At 37.6% G+C, this 22546-nt stretch overlaps 1 protein-coding gene across 32 annotated transcripts in view; it reads left to right on the plus strand.

Moving 5' to 3' along the window:
- MPDZ (multiple PDZ domain crumbs cell polarity complex component) overlaps positions 1 to 22546 on the plus strand; it is a 103737-nt gene that overhangs the window by 34158 nt on the left and 47033 nt on the right. For all 32 annotated transcript variants that reach the window (XM_075079672.1, XM_075079673.1, XM_075079661.1 and 29 more), the window contains 10 exons: positions 1706 to 1820; positions 4819 to 4907; positions 6608 to 6803; positions 8128 to 8217; positions 10226 to 10305; positions 11551 to 11697; positions 12317 to 12484; positions 13472 to 13657; positions 16383 to 16592; positions 20883 to 21041. In XM_075079672.1, the coding sequence (XP_074935773.1) occupies positions 1706 to 1820; positions 4819 to 4907; positions 6608 to 6803; positions 8128 to 8217; positions 10226 to 10305; positions 11551 to 11697; positions 12317 to 12484; positions 13472 to 13657; positions 16383 to 16592; positions 20883 to 21041 (1440 nt within the window). The remainder of the gene's footprint in view (positions 1 to 1705; positions 1821 to 4818; positions 4908 to 6607; positions 6804 to 8127; positions 8218 to 10225; positions 10306 to 11550; positions 11698 to 12316; positions 12485 to 13471; positions 13658 to 16382; positions 16593 to 20882; positions 21042 to 22546) is intronic.

A 22546-nucleotide genomic window follows, 5' to 3' on the forward strand; every position in this document is an offset into this window, starting at 1 on the left:
GCTGCAAGGTGTGTAGGATTTCTAGTACCAAGGAAAAAGCTCAAAGCCACCAGGTGGCAAAACCTGACTTTTTTGCCACCTTCGTCTCCATTTCCATCCTTTTCAGTACCTTGTTCCTGGTACATCTCTCCTGGCAGGAGGCAGGCTATTTTTAAACTGCTCTTGCCTGCACAAAGTCTAGTTCTTGGAGGGAGCACCCAGTTAATGGTGCTGCAAGCCTCATTAATTCAGGCCTGGAGAGAAGATGATGATGGAAACAGCTTGGTTTGTCTGTTTCTTCCTGGCATATACAGGGTGGATAAAGACTTTATGATACTCTTAAAGCTATTAGTGAGAGCAGAATGGCTTTCCAAAATGGGCACTTCTCATCATGTCCCCCGTGGGTGTCTATCCTGTAAAATTTCATGAGGTTATGGAAGCTGGAGCACTTTTTTAGTGGCATTACCTGTGGCCAAATTAATCCTGTATTATCAAGCAGAGAGGTAGTTAAAGCAGTAGAAATTTATTTTTCTTGTGTTTGATTGTGGTTTTGGGTGGAGTTGTTCAGATAAAGAACGAAAGTCAGATTGTCTTTTAGCAAGTACCATCATAGCTCTCCGACATCTTTTTTTTTTGACGCATACTCATGTAGTCAAACTGGGTTTAGTTAGCATCTGCCTGGTTGCCCTGTTGCCACTTTAAAAAATATTACCTGCTATTTGTCATGCAGAAGAGACAGAATAAAAGATGAGTATGGCATGATCTTGATATATTTGTATTACATTTATGAATTCCTATTTTAAATGTGTGCATAGATATTGGTGCCCATATAAATACAACGAAATTGAAGCCTTGTATATGTAGTCATATACTGATATATATCAGCTATGGAAATGGCTAGTATGTTTTAGGCAGCTGAAAGGTGAAAATTTTTTTAAAAAACTTCATAAAAAATGGAAATTAAGTTTATAGGTAGATTTTTTTTCTTCTATGTATGAAAACAAAATTGTTGAAATTGGATTTTAATATGTATTATACTTTCATTAACAGTCAATAAATTATTTCATTACCCCAAAAATTCTTTACTACTGAAATTCAGAGGGCTATAGTAGGTGTTGGTGGAGATTGTCATTATTTAACTAGCTGGAAGAATAATCGCTACTTTCTGAAATAAAATTTTTAAGTCTTTCAAAAACAAGAAGCATAATTGCCTCAAAATAGCTTTTATTATGTTTTAAGCTTGGCATGCATAGGAAAGAAATAGCTGCAGTTATTGAACAGGAATTTAAACAAATAGAATACAAAATAAAATTTGATCTTTTTTCTTCTTTTAAGTAACACAGCAATCTACAGCTGGTTCTGAGAAGGTCCCAGAGGGGCAGCAAGCTACATACTCTTAACATTTAAGCATGGTTTGGATAACTTACTGTATGAGAGGTTTATTTTCAATTTGTACAAATTTCACCAGTCATTTTAGTCATCAAATAAAGATTTTATAGGTTAAAGTGTAATATCCCAGGGCAGTGGGGTGGGGAGGTCACAACCGGCATTGCTTTACTGTGGGGGATGTTACATATGTGTAGTTTCTCTGATGAATACCAAATTAGAGCAGAAGCAAAGTTTCTTTTTACATTTGTGTCTGATTTTGCATGCTAATGATATCAAAGAATGTGGTGGATCTTTAAATTAAAAACCCCTTCCTTTCTAATCACACATTTCTTATTAGGCAAATGCTTCTGTTGATAGCTCTGAAGATGGGGAGAAATTTAATGTTGAACTCACTAAAAACAACCAGGGATTAGGAATAACTATTGCTGGTTACATTGGAGACAAAACTTCAGGTAATGATCAATTCCTGCAGTTTACTATATACTCTGTTGCGTACTATGGTATGTGTGCATCAAAGACTTCATTTTATTTTTGGTATAGCATCTCTAAGAAAAGCCATGACAATATAAAATCTTTTTAAAGTTTGTAAAGAAAAAGGGATTGTTTTCCTTTTGAGAGAAGGACACTGAGATTGGAAGCAATCAGTTCAATTATAAAATCCCACCACAGCATTTTTTAATCAATTTTTATATTCACTCTTGGCTAAAGCTTGTGCTTATATGCTTTTGCCAAACAATTCCACAATATATTGTGCCATTTCTCTTAGAATGGGCTGGGCTTTCTAAATTACATTTTCATTTTTAAAAGGCTCTTACAAGGTAATACATTAGTATTCTGAGTAGTTTTAGGAGGTATTGTTACTATTTTTTATACAATGTGTATATTACTTCTGGCAGATCAAGAATTCCTTAGTGACTTCTGGATAAAGTAAATGTTTGTTGATCTCTGGACTGTTGCAGCCAATAAATAAATTCCTTTAAATAAATAAATGCAACAGTGTTCATGTACAGTTGTGTATTTTTACTTTTTAATTTCCACTACATTTTTCAGCAAAATGATCACTTAGGCCTCTCTAGGGGTGATTTGGCAAACACAGTACTGCGGGGGAAGGACAGTTGTTGAATGTGTTGTAACACTTCTCTGAAAGCTGTTGGCTTGACTTTCACCCATGTATATATTGTTAGAAAAATGTATAGATAGATATATCCCACATTATTGGATGTTTATAGACATAATTTTTTGGCTTTGAGAAGCCGGACTAAATTTTATCAATCTGTTTCATAGGACAGGATGGTCACAGTTTGTGACCGTCTACTCTTTAACAGCTTTCAGTTGAACCTTTGAAAGGCAAATTGAATTGTGGAGTATGTGATAGATCTGACTGAATATTTTAACTGATTTAATGTTGGAGTACCACCAATCCTCAATTTTAAATTATTGTGCTGCATGTAACTGCATTAGAAAATGTTCTGCCTTAGGAGCTAATTGGACATCTCAATTTTGGGAGTTAATGCTTAGTTAAAGAACAACTTTACTGTCAGAAAAGCAACAGTAAAACTACTGGACAGCAAGATCTGTGGCTGAATCTTTCATGAATGACGAGTAGCAACTTGTCATGTTACTGTACAGCAGTTGCAGGATATAAAAACCCTTGGAACTTAGTAAGACCAGCCATTTAATTATTCACAAAACCTGGTTTGCTGAGTTTGGCTGGGATAGAGTTAATTTTCTTCATAGCAGCTAGGATGGGGCTATGTTTTGGATTTGTGATGAAAACATTGTTGATAACACGGATGTTTTTGTTACTGGTGAGCAGCGCTTACACAGCGTCAAGGCCATTTCTGCTTCCCACACCATTCCACCAGCGAGGGCACTGGGAGTGGACAAGGAGTTGGGAGGGGACACAGCTGGGACACCTGACACCAACTGACCAAAGGGATATGCCATAACTTATGACGTTGTGCTCAGTATATAAAGCTGGGGGGAAGGAGCGGGGGGTGGAACTGCTGCTTGAGGACTGGCTAAGCATCGGTTGGTTGGTGGTGAGAAATTGTCTTCATCTGCATCACTTGTCTTTCTTGGGCTTTATTTCTGTCTCTTTGTTATTTTCCTTTTCATTATTATTACTATTATATTTCAGTGATTAAACTGTTCTTATGGCAACCCACGAATTTTCTCGCTTTTACCCTTCCAATTCTGTTGCTGTGGGGGAGGAGTGACGAGTGGCTGTGTAGTGCTTAGTTGCTGCCTGGGGTTAAATCATGACACCCCGGAAAATATCAAATTAACAAAAAACATTAAAGAATGGTAACTGTTGTGACTTATATTTGTGGTCTTATTCTTCCTAAGCTGAATATAGTCATTAGAGCAAAACATAGGTTTAGCCCTCCTTCCTGCTAACTTTTGTCACATTTTGTCACAGTAAAAGACGAGTTTCAGGGCTGCAAAGGCATTCGGGTGTCTTGACAGCTGTTAAAGTGTAGTAGTGGACTATCTATGCTGTGTAGTGGATTATCTTCCCATCAAATGTATCCATTTAACAGAGTTTAACATTTGTTGAGAGAAAGTAGATTCTGTTAAGATTTCTGATACCAATGTTACAGACCTGTGTCCTTCAGACCTGATTTTGTGCCAGTTCATGCTAGTATTTTCTCAATTTTGTGTATACTATAAAAAATGTGCATGTAGGAACTCCATAGATTTCCACTTTACTGAGCTGTTGAAGTTGTTTTAAATTCCAGTGTGTTTTTCCTGAAATGGATGTGTTTTTGTAAAATATCCTTCTGTAGGTGTTTTAGATATATAAGGCTTTTCCACCTGCTTCAAAATCGGTAACTGGCTAAAATGGTTCTGGTTTGGGGTTTGGATATTTTTTTTTCCTGACTTTTTTTTTTTTTTAATTGGATCAACTACTGACTTTACAGTTGTAGTTAAAAGCTAGTTCAAACATATAGTTGTTGTCCTGCTTGCTTGTAATTTTCTGCATTTGGTTATCAAACCATGCACTTTCTTAAGCAGTTATTAAGTACATAGTAAATACAGAATTTACTAGGTTAGTGTACTCGAAACTGGATTTTCTGTCCTGCAGTTTTAAATGACCAGGAGTCTGACATAGGTTTTTAGTCAATGTGGTTTCAACATTTAGGTTGAAATAATTTAGAATATTTATTCTTTTGCAGTTAGAATTGGTAATTTGATGTTGTAAGATAATGAATGAAATATGGTCTAATGGAAGCTGACATTAATCAGGGTTATCCTTTATGAAAATAATAATACATATTTTTTACTTAAAGCATATACTTTCCTGATGATTTGTTCCTTATCTTACCTGGAGATTGTATTTTCTTTCTTTTTTTTCCCTTTGGCTGGTGGCATTATTTGGAGATTGCTGCATTATTTGAATTTCTTAATAAATTAGTTAATTTAATTTTCTCTGTTTCTTAATCCGAGAACCTTCTGGTATCTTTGTGAAAAGCATTACAAAAGGCAGTGCTGTTGAACATGATGGCAGAATCCATGTGGGAGATCAAATTATAGTTGTAAGTAAACACAGAAGGAAATGAGATGGCTTGTTTGCAAAACTCAGCTTCTTTAACTTGTAAAGAAATACATAGTATATGTATAAAAACATTTAGGATTGGTGTTGAAATAGTAAGTCATATTTTTGACTGAGTATTCGATTGCATTATTTTTCTGATGATGCTATCTGTGTGTAACTTGTGTTTCTTAAAAAAATCTGCTATGTGTGTATCTTATCAGTAGGAGCTTTGAGACTGCTTAGTAAAGGCAAAGTTTTGGAGCTTGACTGAAATTAATTAACTGTTTTCAAAATTATTTTTAAAAGTGTTTCATTAAAGTTCTAGATGCTCAGAGAAAGAAAGTATTTTAATGCATAAAACGTTACTTGTGTGTGGAAAAATCAGGTCACAAATGCAGGAACTGCGTTTTTGTGTCTGTCATAGATCTGGCCTTGCATTTGTGTGAAAGCAGCACTAAGAACAAGTTATGGTTTCTCTTGAAGTACAAATATGCGTGAATTTTTGTATGTGGAAGTAGATATGGTTTTAATAGTGATTTAAATGCTGAGTACAAATGGCTAAAATTGATTATTCCAGAGTTTGATTTCTTCTTCTACTGCAGAGGCAGAAGGAGAAAAAGATTTGAATTGCCTCAGCCAAAAGAATAATAAATATTTTTAAATAGGGTTTGCTTAAGTGTGGAGGAAAAACCAAATAACCCCAGCTCATTTTTAATCACTTTGTATTTAGAGGAGCACCAGAGTTGGAAGAAGTTCAAAGAAGGGCAGCAAAATGATTAAGGGTCCAGGGGGAGTCATTCTTCATGCAAGGGGCGTTTAAAATAATGGAATATATGTATTGTATAGGTAGACTGAAACAATTACAGGAGTCAGGGAATATAGTATTGTTAGAAGTATTTCAGAAATTAAAGGTGCTGAGGGGTGAGGTGGAAAAAGAATAGCATAATACGGAGTTTGCAGGGAGAAAGAGAACAAAAAGTGGAGTACACTAGGGATAATGGGATGAAATTAAGCCATGCCCAAGTCTTGAGTTTCAGAAAAAACCCTGACTTAATGAGGTAATGGGGTAGTTTCAAACAGAAGAGGACAAAATCATATTCTTTAGAATATTACAGGGTTGGACCAAAGATAACATCTGGCTGGCTGGGGCAGTCTTTGATTGCTAAATTGGACTTCACAGTGTTCAGTAGTAGACTTCACTGTGTCTGTGGTTACTTGGCCTAAAAATGGCCACGCTTTGTAGTTTTTTCTACCACAGTGGATGGATGTGTCTATCCCTACCCTCTCCTCCCCAGCTCTCCTGGCCATGGCTGTGTTGGTTTATTCACCCAGTATTTTCTCGTCAGAGGTGGAGGTGGCTGAAACAGCTGAGCAGGGAGGCTGCAGGATATGCCCACACAGCATGTGCTGTGTCCTCTCCCACCTCGCAGAGCAGATGTGCCTGACCCCACTGTCATGGGCACCCAAAGCACTTCTCCGTGCTTTGCAGTGGTACTGGTTGTTACCCGCCTGTGGGGCACTCCAGTGAAAGTTCTTAGTGTATCTAATGTTGTTAAATCATCCAGGTGTTTGTTCTTGTCCCTCTGCTTGCTTTGTGCTCAGGCTAACAGATGCTGAGAACTCACCATATTATTTTGCCATGGACATTTTTTTTTTTTCTGGGTGGTGTCTTGTGGACTGAAAAGCTGCTTAATCCTGCAGGTGGATGGAACAAATCTTCAGGGTTTCACTAACCAGCAAGCAGTTGACGTTTTGCGGCACACAGGACAAACGGTTCGGCTCACTTTGATCAGAAGAGGGCTTAAGCAGGAAAATCATATTCAGCCCCCGGAGGATTTCAGTGCTGCTGTTGAAAAGGACTTACTGTTCCAAACAATGGATAGTAGTACAGCCAAAGGTATTTAAAACTGGCTTTGCTTTAAAGCTGAAATATTTTTCTTCTCAGTAGCAAACTGGAAATAAAATGGACTAGATTCATTCTAGGTAGCTATTACTGGTGGCAGAGCTGCTGTACGTGAGGGGAGAATTTGGTCTACTATGGTTTGATTAATCTGTTAGATACAGTGGTATTATTTGCTACATTTTCAAAGTGAGTGTTGAAAGCTCTGCGCTGCATTGCGCTCCTGACTGAATTGCTTCAAGATTTTGATCCTGCAAATCTTCAAATGGTAAGGAGGCAGTGAATGTTTTATTTGTGCTCAAGGGTGAGAGCTGCATTCAAGAGCAAGCAAAGAGATACCCTCCACAATGAGAAAAAACAAGTCTCAGTTCCGTTCACGTTTGTGTGTCAGTGTCACAAGCTTGAGGTATGAGAGAAGTGGCCTATATCTACAGGTCATTAATAATCTGATAGGTCATTGACTATATGTGTGTACAAAGTTCAGAAGCCAATGGCCAATATTAATTTGGTTGCTGATGAAATAAGATTAGTGAAGCTTAATCTTATACTGTGCACATTGTGAATTACATGTGCCGGATGTTGGAAGTTAGTGTTTGAACAGAATATTTGCACAGAAACTGGATGCACAAACAGATTTTTTTCAGCTACTTGTGTTACAGGTTGGTGCCAGCATAAGTATATCACAACTCATAGACTGAGGTATAATCCCCACCTCGCACAAGATTTTGAAAGACCCAGTAGTATGTTACCTGTATGGCATCCTGTTATTCTCTCCTTCAGCAAAAAATTACAGAGGAAATGCTCAGAAAGTGCTCTTTCTCCGGCCTAGAGGGGTTTGAGACAGCTGACAGCCAGCAGCATACCTAAGAAAACTCTCCGGTAGAGAGTCTTTCTACAAGTAAAGAGTCTGTCAGGTATTCAGGCCTCTGAGACTGTAGGATTTTCATTTTTTGATGTCAGCTTCCTGAATTGCACAAAGGAGAAAAGAAGAAGAAAAAGGTAATACAAGGGTGCTAAAGAATGCTGCATTTATATGTTTTGCAGTAACTTTCCTTTCAATTACAGAGATACAGCTACTGATAGTTGTGCTTTTTTTTTCCTTCTTTCATTGAAAAGTTCACTAGAGAAGGCAAAACATGAACAGAAGACAAAATGTCTTTAAAATATGGCATTTTTTGGGGGCCCCTCATGCCAGATTCCATTTGCCAGATATGGATGCTCTGAAGACCAGTAGAAGAGCGAGTCAGTGCCCTGAGGCATGCCTGTGAGCTTGATGAATATTGCAATGCATAAGAGCTGAAAAGGCTGCTTCTTTTTCCAGGTAACAGTGAAACAGAACAGGGATCCCCATCACCGCCATGCAGTGCCAGTGTGGTAAATATTGGAGAAGACATGAAGCAACAGGAAACAGGTTCACAATGTTTAATATTTTATTCTGTGAAAATGCACTTGGCTGTGCTTACACAAAGATCAAGTGTTTTGTGTGGCTTTCAATCTCCTGTGTGCTGTGTAGCTGAGGTACAGCTAGGAAGTGAAAGTAATTATACATGTAAGCCTGTATTCGAGTGCCGTAAGATCGCTGACTACTGTATGTCCCTGAAAATAATGTCAAATACTTCACATGAAGCAGTCTGCTTTTGCTACATGCTTAGCCCTCTTTTTAGTCTAGTTTTGTATTTCTTCTTGTGTTTAGTCTAGTTGTGTGTTAAACCTTTTCCCTCCTCATTCCCCAGTGTGACTTTCTAGCTGACTGTAGCTGTGCAGCTGCAGTTACAGGACTTCTGCCTTTTCTGATAAACTTGCTTTTCACAAATTCCTGAGCTTGCATTCTTTTCAGTCTGTGAATCTCTGATAATACTTGAAATTCAGTCAGTTCTGGTGGACTGATCTGCTCTGACTTTCCCATGCTCTTTGTGGAAATTCTTATTTTCTAACAGGTATTTTACTTTTTGTCTTGAGCTGTTAGGATACTGCGCTGCATTTCAGAAGCCCTATGAGACTATATGTTTTCCAGATAGAGACAGCAGTGGATGTGTTTTCTAACATTTTCCTGCTTCCAGAGCTTAGAGGGGAACTGGAAAGCATCACCTATATGAGTTCTGTAATACGTATCTTTTCATAACTCCATGCTTTCCATTTTCCTGGATAGCTGAAGAATTTCTAAATACCTTTTCTTCAGATACTGCAAGATACCTGTTTTGGGGGAAATATGGTCGTATCTGAATGCCACACAATGCCTGGCTTTATTTTTAGTAATGTTTCTGAGCAATGACTAGATTTAAAACGCAGTCTGAGGCTGTTAGTCACTTTAAATTCTTACTGAAAGTCAGTGGGAGTTGGGAACTTAATCCTGTAATGAAGATTCTAGTCTTCACCTGTGGTGAACATTCAGGTCTGAAGAGTTTATTTTGATATTTTCTTTAGGCACAGCACAGACCATGGACTTTGAGTATGTAGGGTCCTGTTAAATCTGCTGTGTTTGATGACTATTGCATCTAACTACTGCTTTTTATTGTTTTCTGCCCTAGAATCTAAACAGTGTGCATGAGGGGAAAATGAGCAGGCGGAAAGCATTTCTTTGTTTTTTCAACCTTCAGATAAACTTTCAGTCGAGTTGCTGCAGTTTACTGCCTAGCCCGCCACTGTATTTTTCAAAGCATCTTGACTTTTCTCCCCTCCTTCCTTTCCAATTTCATTTCTGCCTTTTAGCTGTGAGAATTATTTCTTGTTGTATGCGTGCATGTATGTGAATGTAACAATAAAAAAAAAAAAAAAAAGAGCCAGGACTTGAGTTCTCTTGCTGCCCTCTAGGGCCTACAGTTTCAAAAAATCTTTTACAGTTGTGCTCATTGTTTTGAAAGTACAAAACCTCCAGATTTTGTTTGAAAGCTTCCTTTGGACGCTCTGTAAAATGCAGGGTCTGTCAAAAAAGATCAGTATGCAGTACCACATATGTAAGTATTTTGGCCCATTAATCAATCTGATCAGCCCACATACAGTCTGGTTTGACAATGCCTGGGGCATGCATGTAACTTTTTCATTTGCTTTGTGCCTGTTATCTTGTAAAGTTCTGTTAAGTTAAATTCACTCAACACTAAGGCTAGTTTAAATATGTGTCCTTTCCACTCAGCCGTTCACACCAAACTTTTTGACTGACTTCTGGTTCTTTGACTGAACTTCATGTCTTTCATGACATGTTAGTTTTGCCGGGGTAGGATCTAATACTGTTTTGCAAGTTTTTCTTCTGGTAAACTGAAGCCTGGTAAGACAAAACATGTCAAGTTTTTAGTCATATTTGTGAGAGTTGTAGCATCATGGGAATGATTGTGTACTCGTGCATGGTCCATATACCTTACCAGTTATAGGAATAGATAGAACATTCTACTTTTTGTCACAGTAATCTCAGACATATCTTTTAGACTTCCAGCTAACTACTACAGAAGAAGCAGTTACAAAGGCAAAGTGGCAGAGGATTATGGGTTCAAATTATGAAATAGTGGTAGGTAAACTTTGATTACTATTATTAAATGCCCTTTGATCTGTCTACATATTATGTTGCTAACATACAGATACATATATACGTTTGTATTGAATTTGTTCCTTTATTTATAGAAATTGTACATATGGTCCTTCATCTGCTGAGATTATTTTGATTATAAATTTTGAATATAGATATATATTTTTCTGTATTGATTTTAGCAAAATCATCACAGGCTTCTTAGGTTACTGTGCTTATGAGTATTGTTTCACAGACTTCCTAGCTTAAAGAGGGTAAATGTGTATTAGAGGAAAAAATAATATTTAAGGTAAACCACAAAGCTCCCTTCATTAGCCGGAATTTGAAGCTAGTGCTTGGAACATCATACCCATTCTGCATGCTAAATGAATTGTTTGATGAAAAATCCATAGGACGTTTACTGTAGATAAAATGTAGATACTGTTGAAAAGCAGTATCTGAGTTTAGGACTTCATTTCAAAATTACATGCCAGAGCTGTAGTCTCTGCAAAAGTATGTATTATTAGATATATTGCTGTCATACACAGTTCCCACTTGTGTATGCTGAAGTGGTGTGTGATCAAAGTTTCAGTTTTTACCTGCCTGTCCCCTGATCCAAGCATTTGTCACATTTTTACACAAATGCGTTGCAGAGCCTCTTCTCCATCTGGAATAGATCTTATTGGATTGGTATGTGTTTCAGTTTGTGTGTGTAAGGGGCTCTTCTTGTTCTTGCATAACAGTCTGAAGTACCACATAAAGTTAAGTAAAAGAGAGGGTCTGTGATGCTGATTTTCTGTCCACATGCATGGGGCAACGTAGTCGTGTTACTCCAGTCAAGGTGTTTTGGTCTGTTGTGGTTCCTGGATAACACGGTGAATCCATAGCAGTGGTTTCCTTTCAAGAATAGTGTACTATTTTGTGATTGTATAACTTTCACTAAACTTAGCCTGCAGGTTTTAGTTTTTAATCTGGTATTTGTTTTTCCCCACTCAGTGCTTTTCATCTTATTAGGAAGTTAAAGTTGGATTCTTGCTTTGAAGCTGCAGTTATTTCCCTCAGTGTTTTTGAAGAACCTAAGCTAGTAACTTTGGATGCTTTTGCAGTCTAGAAGACTGCATTACACATGACAATATTTCTGGTTTCTCACTTCTGGAATATTCACCTCATTGTATGTAAATTGAAATGCGAAGTAACAGGAACAGCTGTAAATATGACAAAAGTAACCATTTCTTAATCTTATTTTAGGTGGCTGTAGTTAACAAATTCAGCGAAAGCAGTGGGTTAGGGATAAGCCTTGAAGCTACAGTGGGACATCATTTCATCAGATCTATCTTACCAGAAGGGCCAGTTGGACGAAGCGGCAAGCTGTTCAGTGGAGATGAGCTGCTGGAAGTAATCAAAAATACTACTTTATCTTAGCCTGCATTTAGTAAGATTTTGAGCAGTGACTTGCTGCTCACAAGTTATGACTTCGGGAACGTAGCGTATCTAACTGCACACTAGCTGTAACCAGAAGTGCTTGAGCAGTCACTTGATGCATATTTCCGTGTGTTTATGTGAATGCATATCCTTACATGCATTTCTCAGCTGATAGCTGTTTTTTCAGGTACGATCCAAGGTCATCAAAAAAGAATACCTAGCAGAAGCATTAAGATTTACTAGGAATATCCCTAAACAGTGAAGAGACTAAACACCTCTTTATTTTTCTAAATAATTTTCTTAGAATTAAAATGTGAATTTGGTTCACATGAATGCAAGAAACATGAAATGACAGAGTATGTAGTGTTGGTAGGGTGGCATCACACATGAGAGTATTCATTCAGTTCAAAACTCATCTTGATGCTGATTCTGAGCACAAAATTGAGTAGAAATTAAGGGTTGACTATGTCCATTAGTGCGTTTTTGTTTATTTTTTTTTTAAAATAAGCTGAATAGAGGGTTAAGCTTTTTTTAATTTTATCCGTCTTAGTTCATTGTACTTCTAAACACTGTGTTTTCTTTATTTATTGAGGTGAATGAGATCTCTTTGCTTGGAGAGAACCACAAGGATGTGGTCAATATATTGAAAGAACTGCCTATTAAGGTGACAATGGTGTGCTGTCGTCGGGTAGCTCCCCCCATCGCTCACCCAGAAGTACTGGAGAGTCTAAGTCTATCTGAGGTTCAGCTCACAGAAAAGGTATTTCGTCTTAAAAAAATCTATGAAAAAAAATTACCATTTTCTTGAGAAAAAAGTTATTGTACAAGATTAGAAAATACGTTTTAATATTTTAGGACTTGGAACAACATAAATAGAAAAAGGCAAATTATGTTCATCAACCATACTTTAAGCCAACCAGAAGGTGTCAATCCTCCTAGGTTATGGGCAGAATATTCTGGGACACAGGTTTATCTACCCAAGTACTTAATTTCTGTTCTGCGGGTGGGCTGTGGGGGTATGGCAAACTGAACTGTGTGGTCTTTAGAATATGAATATATTTAATCTGGTTTTGACCTTTGCTTTCTGGGTTTGTGTTTTGCAGAACTGAGTGTGCTTTCACTGGCAGATGCACTTCTGTCACTCATAAGTGCAAAGCTCTGGGCAGCCTGATATACTAAACATGTAGGAACAGGCTGCTGTATAGTATACAAAGGCATAGCATTTGTGTGAAAAGAGACACAGTTAAATCTGAGTTCTGGGCAAGGCACCAAATTCAGCTTATTGTTGCTAAACTTTTCTATGAAACCAAAGGAAGAGAAAAACATATATGCATATGTGTAATTCTTGTTTACTTTTTTTAAACGTTCTGACTCCTGACAATTCTACTGTGTTTAGATCAAGGCATATTTTTAGATATACCATTTAATAACAGATATTTCCTGTATAGTTGAGTACGTATACTAATGAAGTTTTCTGAAGTTTTTGGTTTGACAGAAATTCCATTTTGTAAATATTTTTTCCAGTGAGTACTTTTTTATACTTCCGGCATAGCTATTTTGTGTCAAGGATATGTGAATTCTGTGCTAGCTTTATCAGACTTGTTTGTTAACTCTACTGAGTGCTTGCAGTTTCTGTGTTTAGAGAAATATCACTTAGTTTTCATCTTGTTCTTGGTGAACAGAGTTTTGTCTCTGGAATTTCACATACATTTACATTTTATTGGTGAACATTCACTGTTTTTCTCAGGATCACATAGAACTTGGATTCACTGGCTCTTCAGACACAGAGGGAACAGCTTTGGAAATAGCTGACGAGGGTCAGAGTATGGAAGAGGTGCAAAGCTCGTCTTTGGCTATGTGGGAAACAGAAGTACAGCACATTGAGCTGGAGAAAGGGAATATGGGACTTGGATTTAGCATATTGGACTACCAGGTAACTTCTGTACTCCATTCTTTGAGTAGAGGACAAAATACTTTGTATTGTTTGAATCTTGCAATATGATCTAAATATGTATTTTAACAGTAAATGTTAATGGAAACCAAGCAATACAGTAAAGCTAAATGGATGTCACATCCCACTAGCTACTTTACTTTTTCTTCTTACTGTGTTAAGACTACACGTTCTGATGATAACGGTAATACTGGTCCAGAAAAATAGATTATCCATAGTACACCAGAGTCTTCAGAAAGCTCAGCTGCTAGTTCCCCAGGGGCAATGAATGATGTAGTCAGAACATTTAGGCATTTGGCCATGTATTTTGCACCTGCAGTAAGGTGATTAGGGCAAGATCCAATAAAGGACTTAGGTGCTTAAAGCAGGATTTACTAAAATCCATAACTGCAATTCTGAAATCCCTTGCTTAGCTGCTGTCTATCCAGAACGTGCCTAAACACCGCCATTCATTTTGTGTTTTAATTCAAAGTTCCTGGTATCTCAAGCTGTGATTCTTGCTGTGCCCCAATGAACAGCGCAGTGCCTGTCTCCTCCCTGCATTTGGTCAGGATCCCAGAACAAATGTTCCTCCTGTTCCCAGTTGTCACAGTGTATAATTTTTAATCTGTTCAAAGTCAAGTAATACCTCCCTGCGGTCAGTGTAGGCTTTTCCCCAGTTGTTTGGTGGTGCTGCAGGACCTGGTCTCTTCCCAGGTCTCTGCTGGATCTTGTCCCTAAAAGTATATGCATTTGCACGTGGAGGTAATTTCCGGGTGGAAATTATGCCCACAAGGCACTGCTTAGTATTAATCTATGCCTTAGCAGTATTTTGCATTTGCACGCTGATAAAGGTGAAGAGCGGCGTAGCTTAATATTCTGAAGGATAAAGGCATAGTCAAGTATCTGTTTTATGAAACAGTGATTACTCTTTAACGTGTTACTCATGATGCTCTGCAGTGAGACACCATAGCTGAGCCTGAGTATTTGGAGTCCACGTCAGCACAAAATAAAGCTAATTTTTGCTTCAGCCTCTTCTGAAGTGTTGACACAAATGGTGGTTGCCTTTGTGGTTAGTTACTGAATTTTGTTTATGGATGGTAATACTGAAGGGCTGTGGGAAGTACCTTAAATTGTTTTATATGTTTTGGAAATGTGAGTTTGATTATATCCTATAGCTGTAGTCACATTTCTGAAACTTGCCTTCTTTTTGATGTTGTATTTGTGATTTGTTCTCTCCTTCAAGATGTGGTTAAAACATTTCGTCCCTGAAGTTTCTGCTTTCGTCTAAGACTGTGAACCATGTTGACAGTGAGATTTATCTTCATATTTTGCTGTTTCCATCAAATTTTCAATTCATTTTCAGTGAACAGTGACTAAAGTTAAGGACAGTTATGTTCATACTAATAGATTCCTCATGTTTTATGCAATGGCAGGCCTGTAGGAAAGTCTACGTGATTTGTTAACTCAGGGAAGACTATCACATACACTAGAGAGGTGATTTTTTTCAAAAGATGCTTCATGGAATGTCATCTAAAGCGACAGTGTGAACACTTGTTTTTAAATCAGTGAGGAAGATGTCGGTGTTCAGGCTTAAGCACTATCTCCAGCAATGCTAGCTGTATTTCTGCTTGCAAAGTGTTTTATTGCTTTGTGGCGTTCTTACTGCATTCACTGCCATGAAATGTTCAGGGTCTTCTTGGTCTCCTTCCCTCCCTCTCTCAATGTCTCTCTCTCACCAGCTTTCATCAGTCTCCAAGACCTGTGATTTTGGGTGCTGCCTTGATGGAGTACATCCTTTCAGATGTAGTTCTTGGCATGGAAACCTGTTAGCTTTGCAAGCCTGTTTGTAAATGTTTACTTTTCCTTTTGCTATCAGTAAAGCTGGTACATTATTACATTTCTCTTATTTTTCTGTGCATGCACTCAGGTGAATTGCCATGTGTTGGAAATATTAACATGTAATGATGTTCCTTGTGAATGTAATTCTATAAGAATCATGAAAATGTGTGCACCTGTGATTACTGTTATAACAGAATCATGCGTTCATGTTCTTCATATTTGATGCTAGCGTTTTTATAAAAATCAGTGCATTGAAGGATGGGGACTTCAAAGCCGTTTTCATTATTAAAAGCAAACACCACTTTGTTTTGTCTTGATTAGAGTCCTCTATTGGTATGTTCCTGTCTCCCATAAAGTGCTTAATTAGGCATGCACAAGGGCTTGCCTCTTAAAAAGTGCTTTCTCAGCTGAGCAAGACCTGGTGCCATGAAGTGTAAGAGAGTTATTGAAAATAAGTGCTTTGTTCCACCAGAGTGCGTATGTTAACTTAGCCCCAGGCCGCACTGCCCAGCTATGTTCCCAAACCACTGAGTGTAAGGGAGAATGAAGTCTGCAATGCTGTCATTGCAGTAGGAAGTATTTGAATTTCTTGTGTGTAATTACTCATTACAGTATGAACAGCACTCTGCAGTTTAGCAGTTTTTTATGCTGGAATATATGATGGGACATCACCTAGAATGGAGAAATAATTTTCACATCTGATAATTAAAAATAGGTGGAAGTCTAAATATATGGACAGTATGGACAGGAGGCTACGTTCCTGCTGAGGGTTTGTCTGGAACAGAGCTCAAACTTCTTTAATAACCCAACTCTGCATAAAAATTAGCCTTTCAAGACATAAAAGAGTAAATAAAATGAATTTTTTTTCTTCCTTTTATTTAATTAGGATCCTGTTGATCCAGCAAACACTGTAATTGTGATTCGCTCATTAGTTCCTGGGGGTGTGGCCGAGCAAGATGGCAGACTTCTTCCTGGAGATCGGCTTATGTTTGTCAATGATATTAACCTGGAAAACAGCAGCCTGGAGGAAGCGGTACAAGCACTGAAAGGAGCCCCAGCAGGAACAGTTAAAATAGGAGTTGCGAAACCACTGCCTGTAAGGATTTGGGAATTCAGTGGGTACTTTTCATGTAATTTAAGCTGGTACCTGATGATCCCAGCTTCTGCATATGCTTTGTGTGCTTTGGGGTACAGCTGGGTGGCTCAAAACATCTGGAAACTATCTTTAATAGATTTCTGTATCTCTCAGCATTTAGGAGTGGCCTGTGTAGTGTGTGACTGGTTTAGTGATTGCAGGACCTAGCACACCTGTCTTGCAGCTGAGAAAACAGTGAAGCATCTTGCAATGAGTACATTCTTTCAGGGCTGCAAGTTGCCAGGCATAATTTTGTACCCTTTGCAAGGTTCTCTGAATGTGTGAGATGGTGATATAAGGTCAATTTTTAGTGTTTTCACTGGCATTTGCCTATTCCTTGACTTTGCAAGGCATAGTTCATATGCAGTCTTTATATTTAGACTGCACACTTTTGTCTAAAGAATGGTGAGTAGTCTTCAGTTCATATACCTCAAACTGGTTATTTTAGCGTGGCCATAAATGTTACAGACTACTTTCTAAAATCTAGCCTGAAATTAATGAGATGAATGAGGTTGAGGGAGAGCTAGGGTGACTGAGATAGTGTGTCAGTAAGGATGCTGGTGGACGAACTGTCCCTGATGTGTCAAACTGAAATCAGTACAATGGCATCGGGTTTTCTTTACAAGGAAGATACCTGTCACTATATTTGAAAGATGGAAGCGCAGTCTTTGGGGTTCATTTTTGCTTTTCTTGAAATTACAATCTTGTAATCCTTGTGGATGCATATACCAGATTTTCATTCTTAGTGGATCTTTGTGGAGACAGTGGGAGGGAATGGCTAATGTTTAAGTTAGTAGAAACATTGCTTTTCATAGAAAGAGGATACTTTTTTAACTTGCTGTGTTAAATGCATTTTTGTAGTAGAGACTGAGTTACACACTAAAGTGTCTTGCAAATCAACATTTTCATACTTAAGAAGATGTCATTCTAAAAGAGAAAATGCATGGAGGTTTTGTTTCTGTTCCCAGCATTTTGTAAACATTCAGCATGTGCACTTTAATATTTCACGTATTATGCTTGCCAATTAAGTAAGCATTGTGAGTAATCACTGGCTTCTTTGCAGTACTAAATGAATGCACCTAGCATCAAATTATGTTGGAAAAAGCTACTGGATAATAGAATTATGTTTTGTCCTCTTGAGGCTGTTCCTGTATCCCCGGGAAATACAATTTTAAACACAGACAGTGGATGCAGTCTTCCTGCCTGCTAACAAGATTACTCTGTGGCTAGCAACGTTGTAAAGGCCTCTGCTGTCAGGCCCTTTCCCTGGTGGCAGCTCTGATGAAAGTTTTTGTATATGTGTAATAAGAGCAGAAATAGAAAATCAGTTTAGGATCAGCTTGTGGGCTCTGTGGTATAGCTGGACAGGCCTTTTTCATTACTTTGGGATGTAAAATGAGATGTGAAGCTGAATCAGTTCAGGTAAATTTGAAAAAAAAAAATTGTCTATCTACCCAACACTGTGATTGAAATGAACATTTTGCTGCATTTGGAATTCATTTGGCTCTCCAAACCCCGACACATAACACACTCTGCACACCCTGTGTCCTGGCCAGTCATCCGACTCAGAGCTTCATTCTTTCTGCAGCTTTCACCAGAGGAGGGCTATGTCTCTGCTAAGGAAGATTGCTTTTTCTACACTGCCCAGGCACTTGAGGAGGAGGGGCCAGCTGATGCAGCCCTCTTCCATGCTGAGCTGGCTCTGGTTAGTGGCCCAACTTACCAAAGATTTCTTAAGGCTTTGCAATTTGTAATGAAAGGGATTGCTTTGTCACTGTTCATGCTTATTTTTTAGTGTTTACTGTTACTATGTTACTCACCCACCATAGTTGGGATGGATCCCCACATGGTAGAAACTTGCATCTGGAGATTTTGGCTGTTTGCATGAGTTGTGAATCTGACCTATGATATATTAGTTGCTGGAAAAAAACCAAAGTACTTTGCTAAGATTCTCAAAAGTGTGTGGCTACCACTTCTTGCATGCACTGAGTATCCCTTTGAAAAATCTCACCTTGTGTAGAGAAATATGCATGTGCTTATTTTGTAAATAAGTCTCATTGCCTGTATGTCATAATACTTCACTTCTCTACCTTGAAAAGTTTTTGGAACTCTCTTTTTGCATGTAAGCCAGCCTTAAAAGGAACACTGTCTTCAAAAGCTGCCAATCCTTCCTTCTAACGGTATTCTATAGTCTTTAGAATTAATCAGTGATTATGAGATTTGCAAGGTCAAAAGGTGTTCACTTGCACAATGTGGCTTACCTGAGCATTCAGTGCCTTACATAGCCCAGAATTTACCAATAGGAACTCTAGAGAAAAATGACAAAGGAAATAGGACTCTATAAAAAACTAAAAAAACTCGGAAAAAAAAACCCCATGCCAGTGTATAAATATATTTTGAGTGTGTCTTCTGATGGGTGTTTGTACTGATCTGGGCCTGATATTGAAGTTATTTGGCCCTTGTTTTCTGGGGGCATGAGTAGGGAAGCAGTTTCTGCTGAACTCCAGAACTTAATTCATTAGGAAAAACAAAACCAAAACAAAACCATGAAATGGATCTTCCAAAGCAAAAAATCTCTGAATTACTGATTCCAGTGTTTGCTACTTTTTCACATTTGCAAGTGACAAGCTGGTTGTAATGACTTGATTTTAAACAAGACTGCCTGTTTTCCCTTATGCAGTTTGTTATCTTGGTACAGTAGTTAGATAATAGGATTTGCCTTACTCTATTCATTGAGAAGACGTATGAAGAACCCAGGTTATATAATGTAAATACCCTTTAATTAAAGATGTGTTGAGAAGATCAGATCAAAACTTAATTATTGAAAAAATTTACTTCTGTGTGTGATTCATACAAAAAAACCCCCATTTTTTAAAGTTAAAGAAAAATTAAAATATATGGTAGATAAAAATATGGTTAAATTGTCAACTGTCTAATTAAATGGGCAAAATATGAAATTGAATGTGCAGTCACCCAGTTGAAGATGTGTTTTCATAATGCACTCATGAGATACTGTCATTTGTAGATGAATCTCCTCATATTCTACATCTATCCCTATTTTTCACAATCGTTTTTTAGGGCATAGCTTTGGTAATACTAGTCTATTTTCCAGAAGATGGTTTGAGAGTAAGTTACACCAAAGGAGCCATTTGAACTAGCTCTTAAGTCTTCAGGGTTGAAACAATAAAAAAATGGATCATTTGAATCTCAAAAAGGAATCGGTATATTGAATCACTGCAGATTTTTGCTATTGCTGTTGTGAATCTGACATAATGAATTCATAGTATGATTAACCACAGAGGCTGAAAAACAACACTTAGGTCCCATATCTGCAGATGGGTGCACTTCGCTGCTTCGTACAAGTTTACGGTATGGTCATGACTCTGAACTTGCTGATCATTTTTGTTAACATACACAGAGCTTTCTTGAGCCCTGCCAGGGGAGAAGAAATTGTAATCAAAGTGTAGTATGTGAAGCACCATAAGTTAAGTCTTTTAGAACTTAATTTTATTCTAGTGCTTGAAAGTATGAGTCTTGAAAAAAATTATATTTCATTTAAGAAAAAAAGAAAAAAGGGCAAAAAATACTCTGCATGTCTATGTCTGGAACTATTTCTAAAATTTTATTTCTCATGTAAAAACAGGAGAATTGTCCATATTAATGTTGTTGTCAAATGTAAAATATTTTGGAAATCATAAAAGATAATGTCATAAATATTTCTTATAAATGTATCAGAAAGCATTGCAGTTTCCAGAAGATCATTTTTCACATCCTTTTAAAAGCAAACAAACCTGTGAAGTTGGGTGGAGGGATCATTCCTGACAGGTGGCACTAAGTGAAGCTCATTATATTTTTCAGTGCTAATTCTTGTAAAAGAAAATTAAGAAGAAAAAGAAAAAATCCCTAAGTAAATTAAAATTTTATGGGAGAGAGTAGAGCAGAATTTTCCCAACACTTCTATTAACAGGCATCAGCCTACCTCAGCCCTGCAACTCATTCCAGTTGAGACTCTCGCTTTTCTTGAAATATTCTTTACGACATTTGAAGATGTAGTAATGTGAGTTGTGACTGGAAGCAGAAATTTTTCCTACTGTGCTGTGCAAATATAGCTTCAGTGTAAAGTGTGGGGGGCGAAAAAAGGAAGGGGAGTGTCAGTCAGTATGTAGCAGCTGAGGTGCGTGTGTTTGGGGCTTATGTGGTGTGAATGTAACAAACACATAGCCTGGCTGATTGAATTGCTTTTGTTGTTAGGTGGACTCTCGTGAGGCAGATCTAGTGGATGAGTCCACCTTTGAATCGCAGTATTCGCTGGAGAGTGACGTCTTCCAGGCTTCAATGATAGCTCTGCATGGCAGTGCCTGTAGCGGTGATCTGAACTCCTCGTTCCGCTTTTCATTTTCAACTCCCAAGGTAAAAAGGAGGATGGTTTTATTGATGACAAACTTTGATTATAAGTGTGAAAAGGCTGTATTATTAGATATAAATGTTTTATGTCATTCTGGTTCCAACTGTACTATTTGGTACCAGTTTAAAGCGCAGCTCTGTTTATGGTAGTGCTGGTATCTTTCAGACATCTGTGTTGAAGATAGTGGCAGGCAGAAGATTGAAAGCTTGGATTTGTGTTTTGTATAGCCAGATGAAGTATGGTGAGATGTTTGTACTGTTAAAGCTGTGGTGAGCAGTCTGCTATGGAAACGTAATTGTTATTACCTCAGAGCATAGTAAAAAGTGGTAATACCAAATAACTGCATTATTTGTAGTATTTTAAGTATGAAAAGCAAGAGTAAGTTTTCATCTTAAGCTTTGCTTTTATGCTTCATAGTATGTTTGCTAATTCACTTACTGTGTTCTAGAATGAAATGTTCATAATGATACTGTAATTGACACCAAATCTGTATATATCAAATCTCTGATTACTAATAATTTCTATTTAAAGTTAGTAAATGAAGATAAGTTCTTTATGGTTAATACAAAGAGCAGTATCTTTTCTTGCTGGTCACATACCCATAATGACTTGATTGCTTGTATCAGAGTTGGTGTTTTGTTTCTTTCCATGATTTTTCATGCTCCTTTTTCTTGGCAGTCTGTAGATTTATTTTGCTAATCGAGAGTCTTCCAAGTAATTTCTCTTAGCAGTTGTCTTTGAAAACAACACTGTAGGGATTTATTCCAGGATTTGCAGTCTGGTGTAGAGTACCTGCTTTTTCTTCCACACCTGAGCTGCAGTAACTCCCTGGAATATGTTCAGCCCTTACAAGGCACTGGCTGGAAAGCTAAATTTGTCTTCTAATGGTTTCTCCTAATCCACAGAAGAACACATCTCTGCTGTGCAAGTGGGACAGATTGCATTGTTTAACACTGTAATTGTTACTTAAACGGATTATGCATTTTGCATGCTGAGAAGCATTTTATGAGGTGGAGGCTGGATTTACATTATATATCACGTTGAGGCTCTAGAACATCTTAAGTTATTTTCAGCATTGACTTAAAGATGGCTTCAGTTTAGATTTTTTTTTTTAAAGATGATGGTCCTGACTCTTCAGTGTTCCTTTCTGTGCACCAGCATGAAGTGAGCATTAAGTTCTCATCAAGTAATATTTTATACTCTGAAATTATGAATGACTTCACGAATTGAACATAGTGAGAAAAGGTTCATAAAAGAAGATATTTGAGGCAAGTGCAATGCAGTAAAAATGAAAAAAAATTGCTGTTAGGTGCTATGAGGAATGCAGAGGTATTTCAGCTATTTCTGACTGCAGGGCAGTTGACAGATTCTGAATTCCTTTGGTGTCACTTTTAAAATAGATGATGAAAAAACCTACTTGAAGTCAAAGTAATGCAAGTGCTCTAATGAGGCCACATGTTGCTGTAGTTACAAATTCCAGAAATCCTGTTTGTCTACAAAAATTACAGCA

Source organism: Phalacrocorax aristotelis, chromosome Z, assembly GCF_949628215.1.
Source record: "Phalacrocorax aristotelis chromosome Z, bGulAri2.1, whole genome shotgun sequence".
In the NCBI taxonomy this organism is placed as follows: domain Eukaryota; kingdom Metazoa; phylum Chordata; class Aves; order Suliformes; family Phalacrocoracidae; genus Phalacrocorax; species Phalacrocorax aristotelis.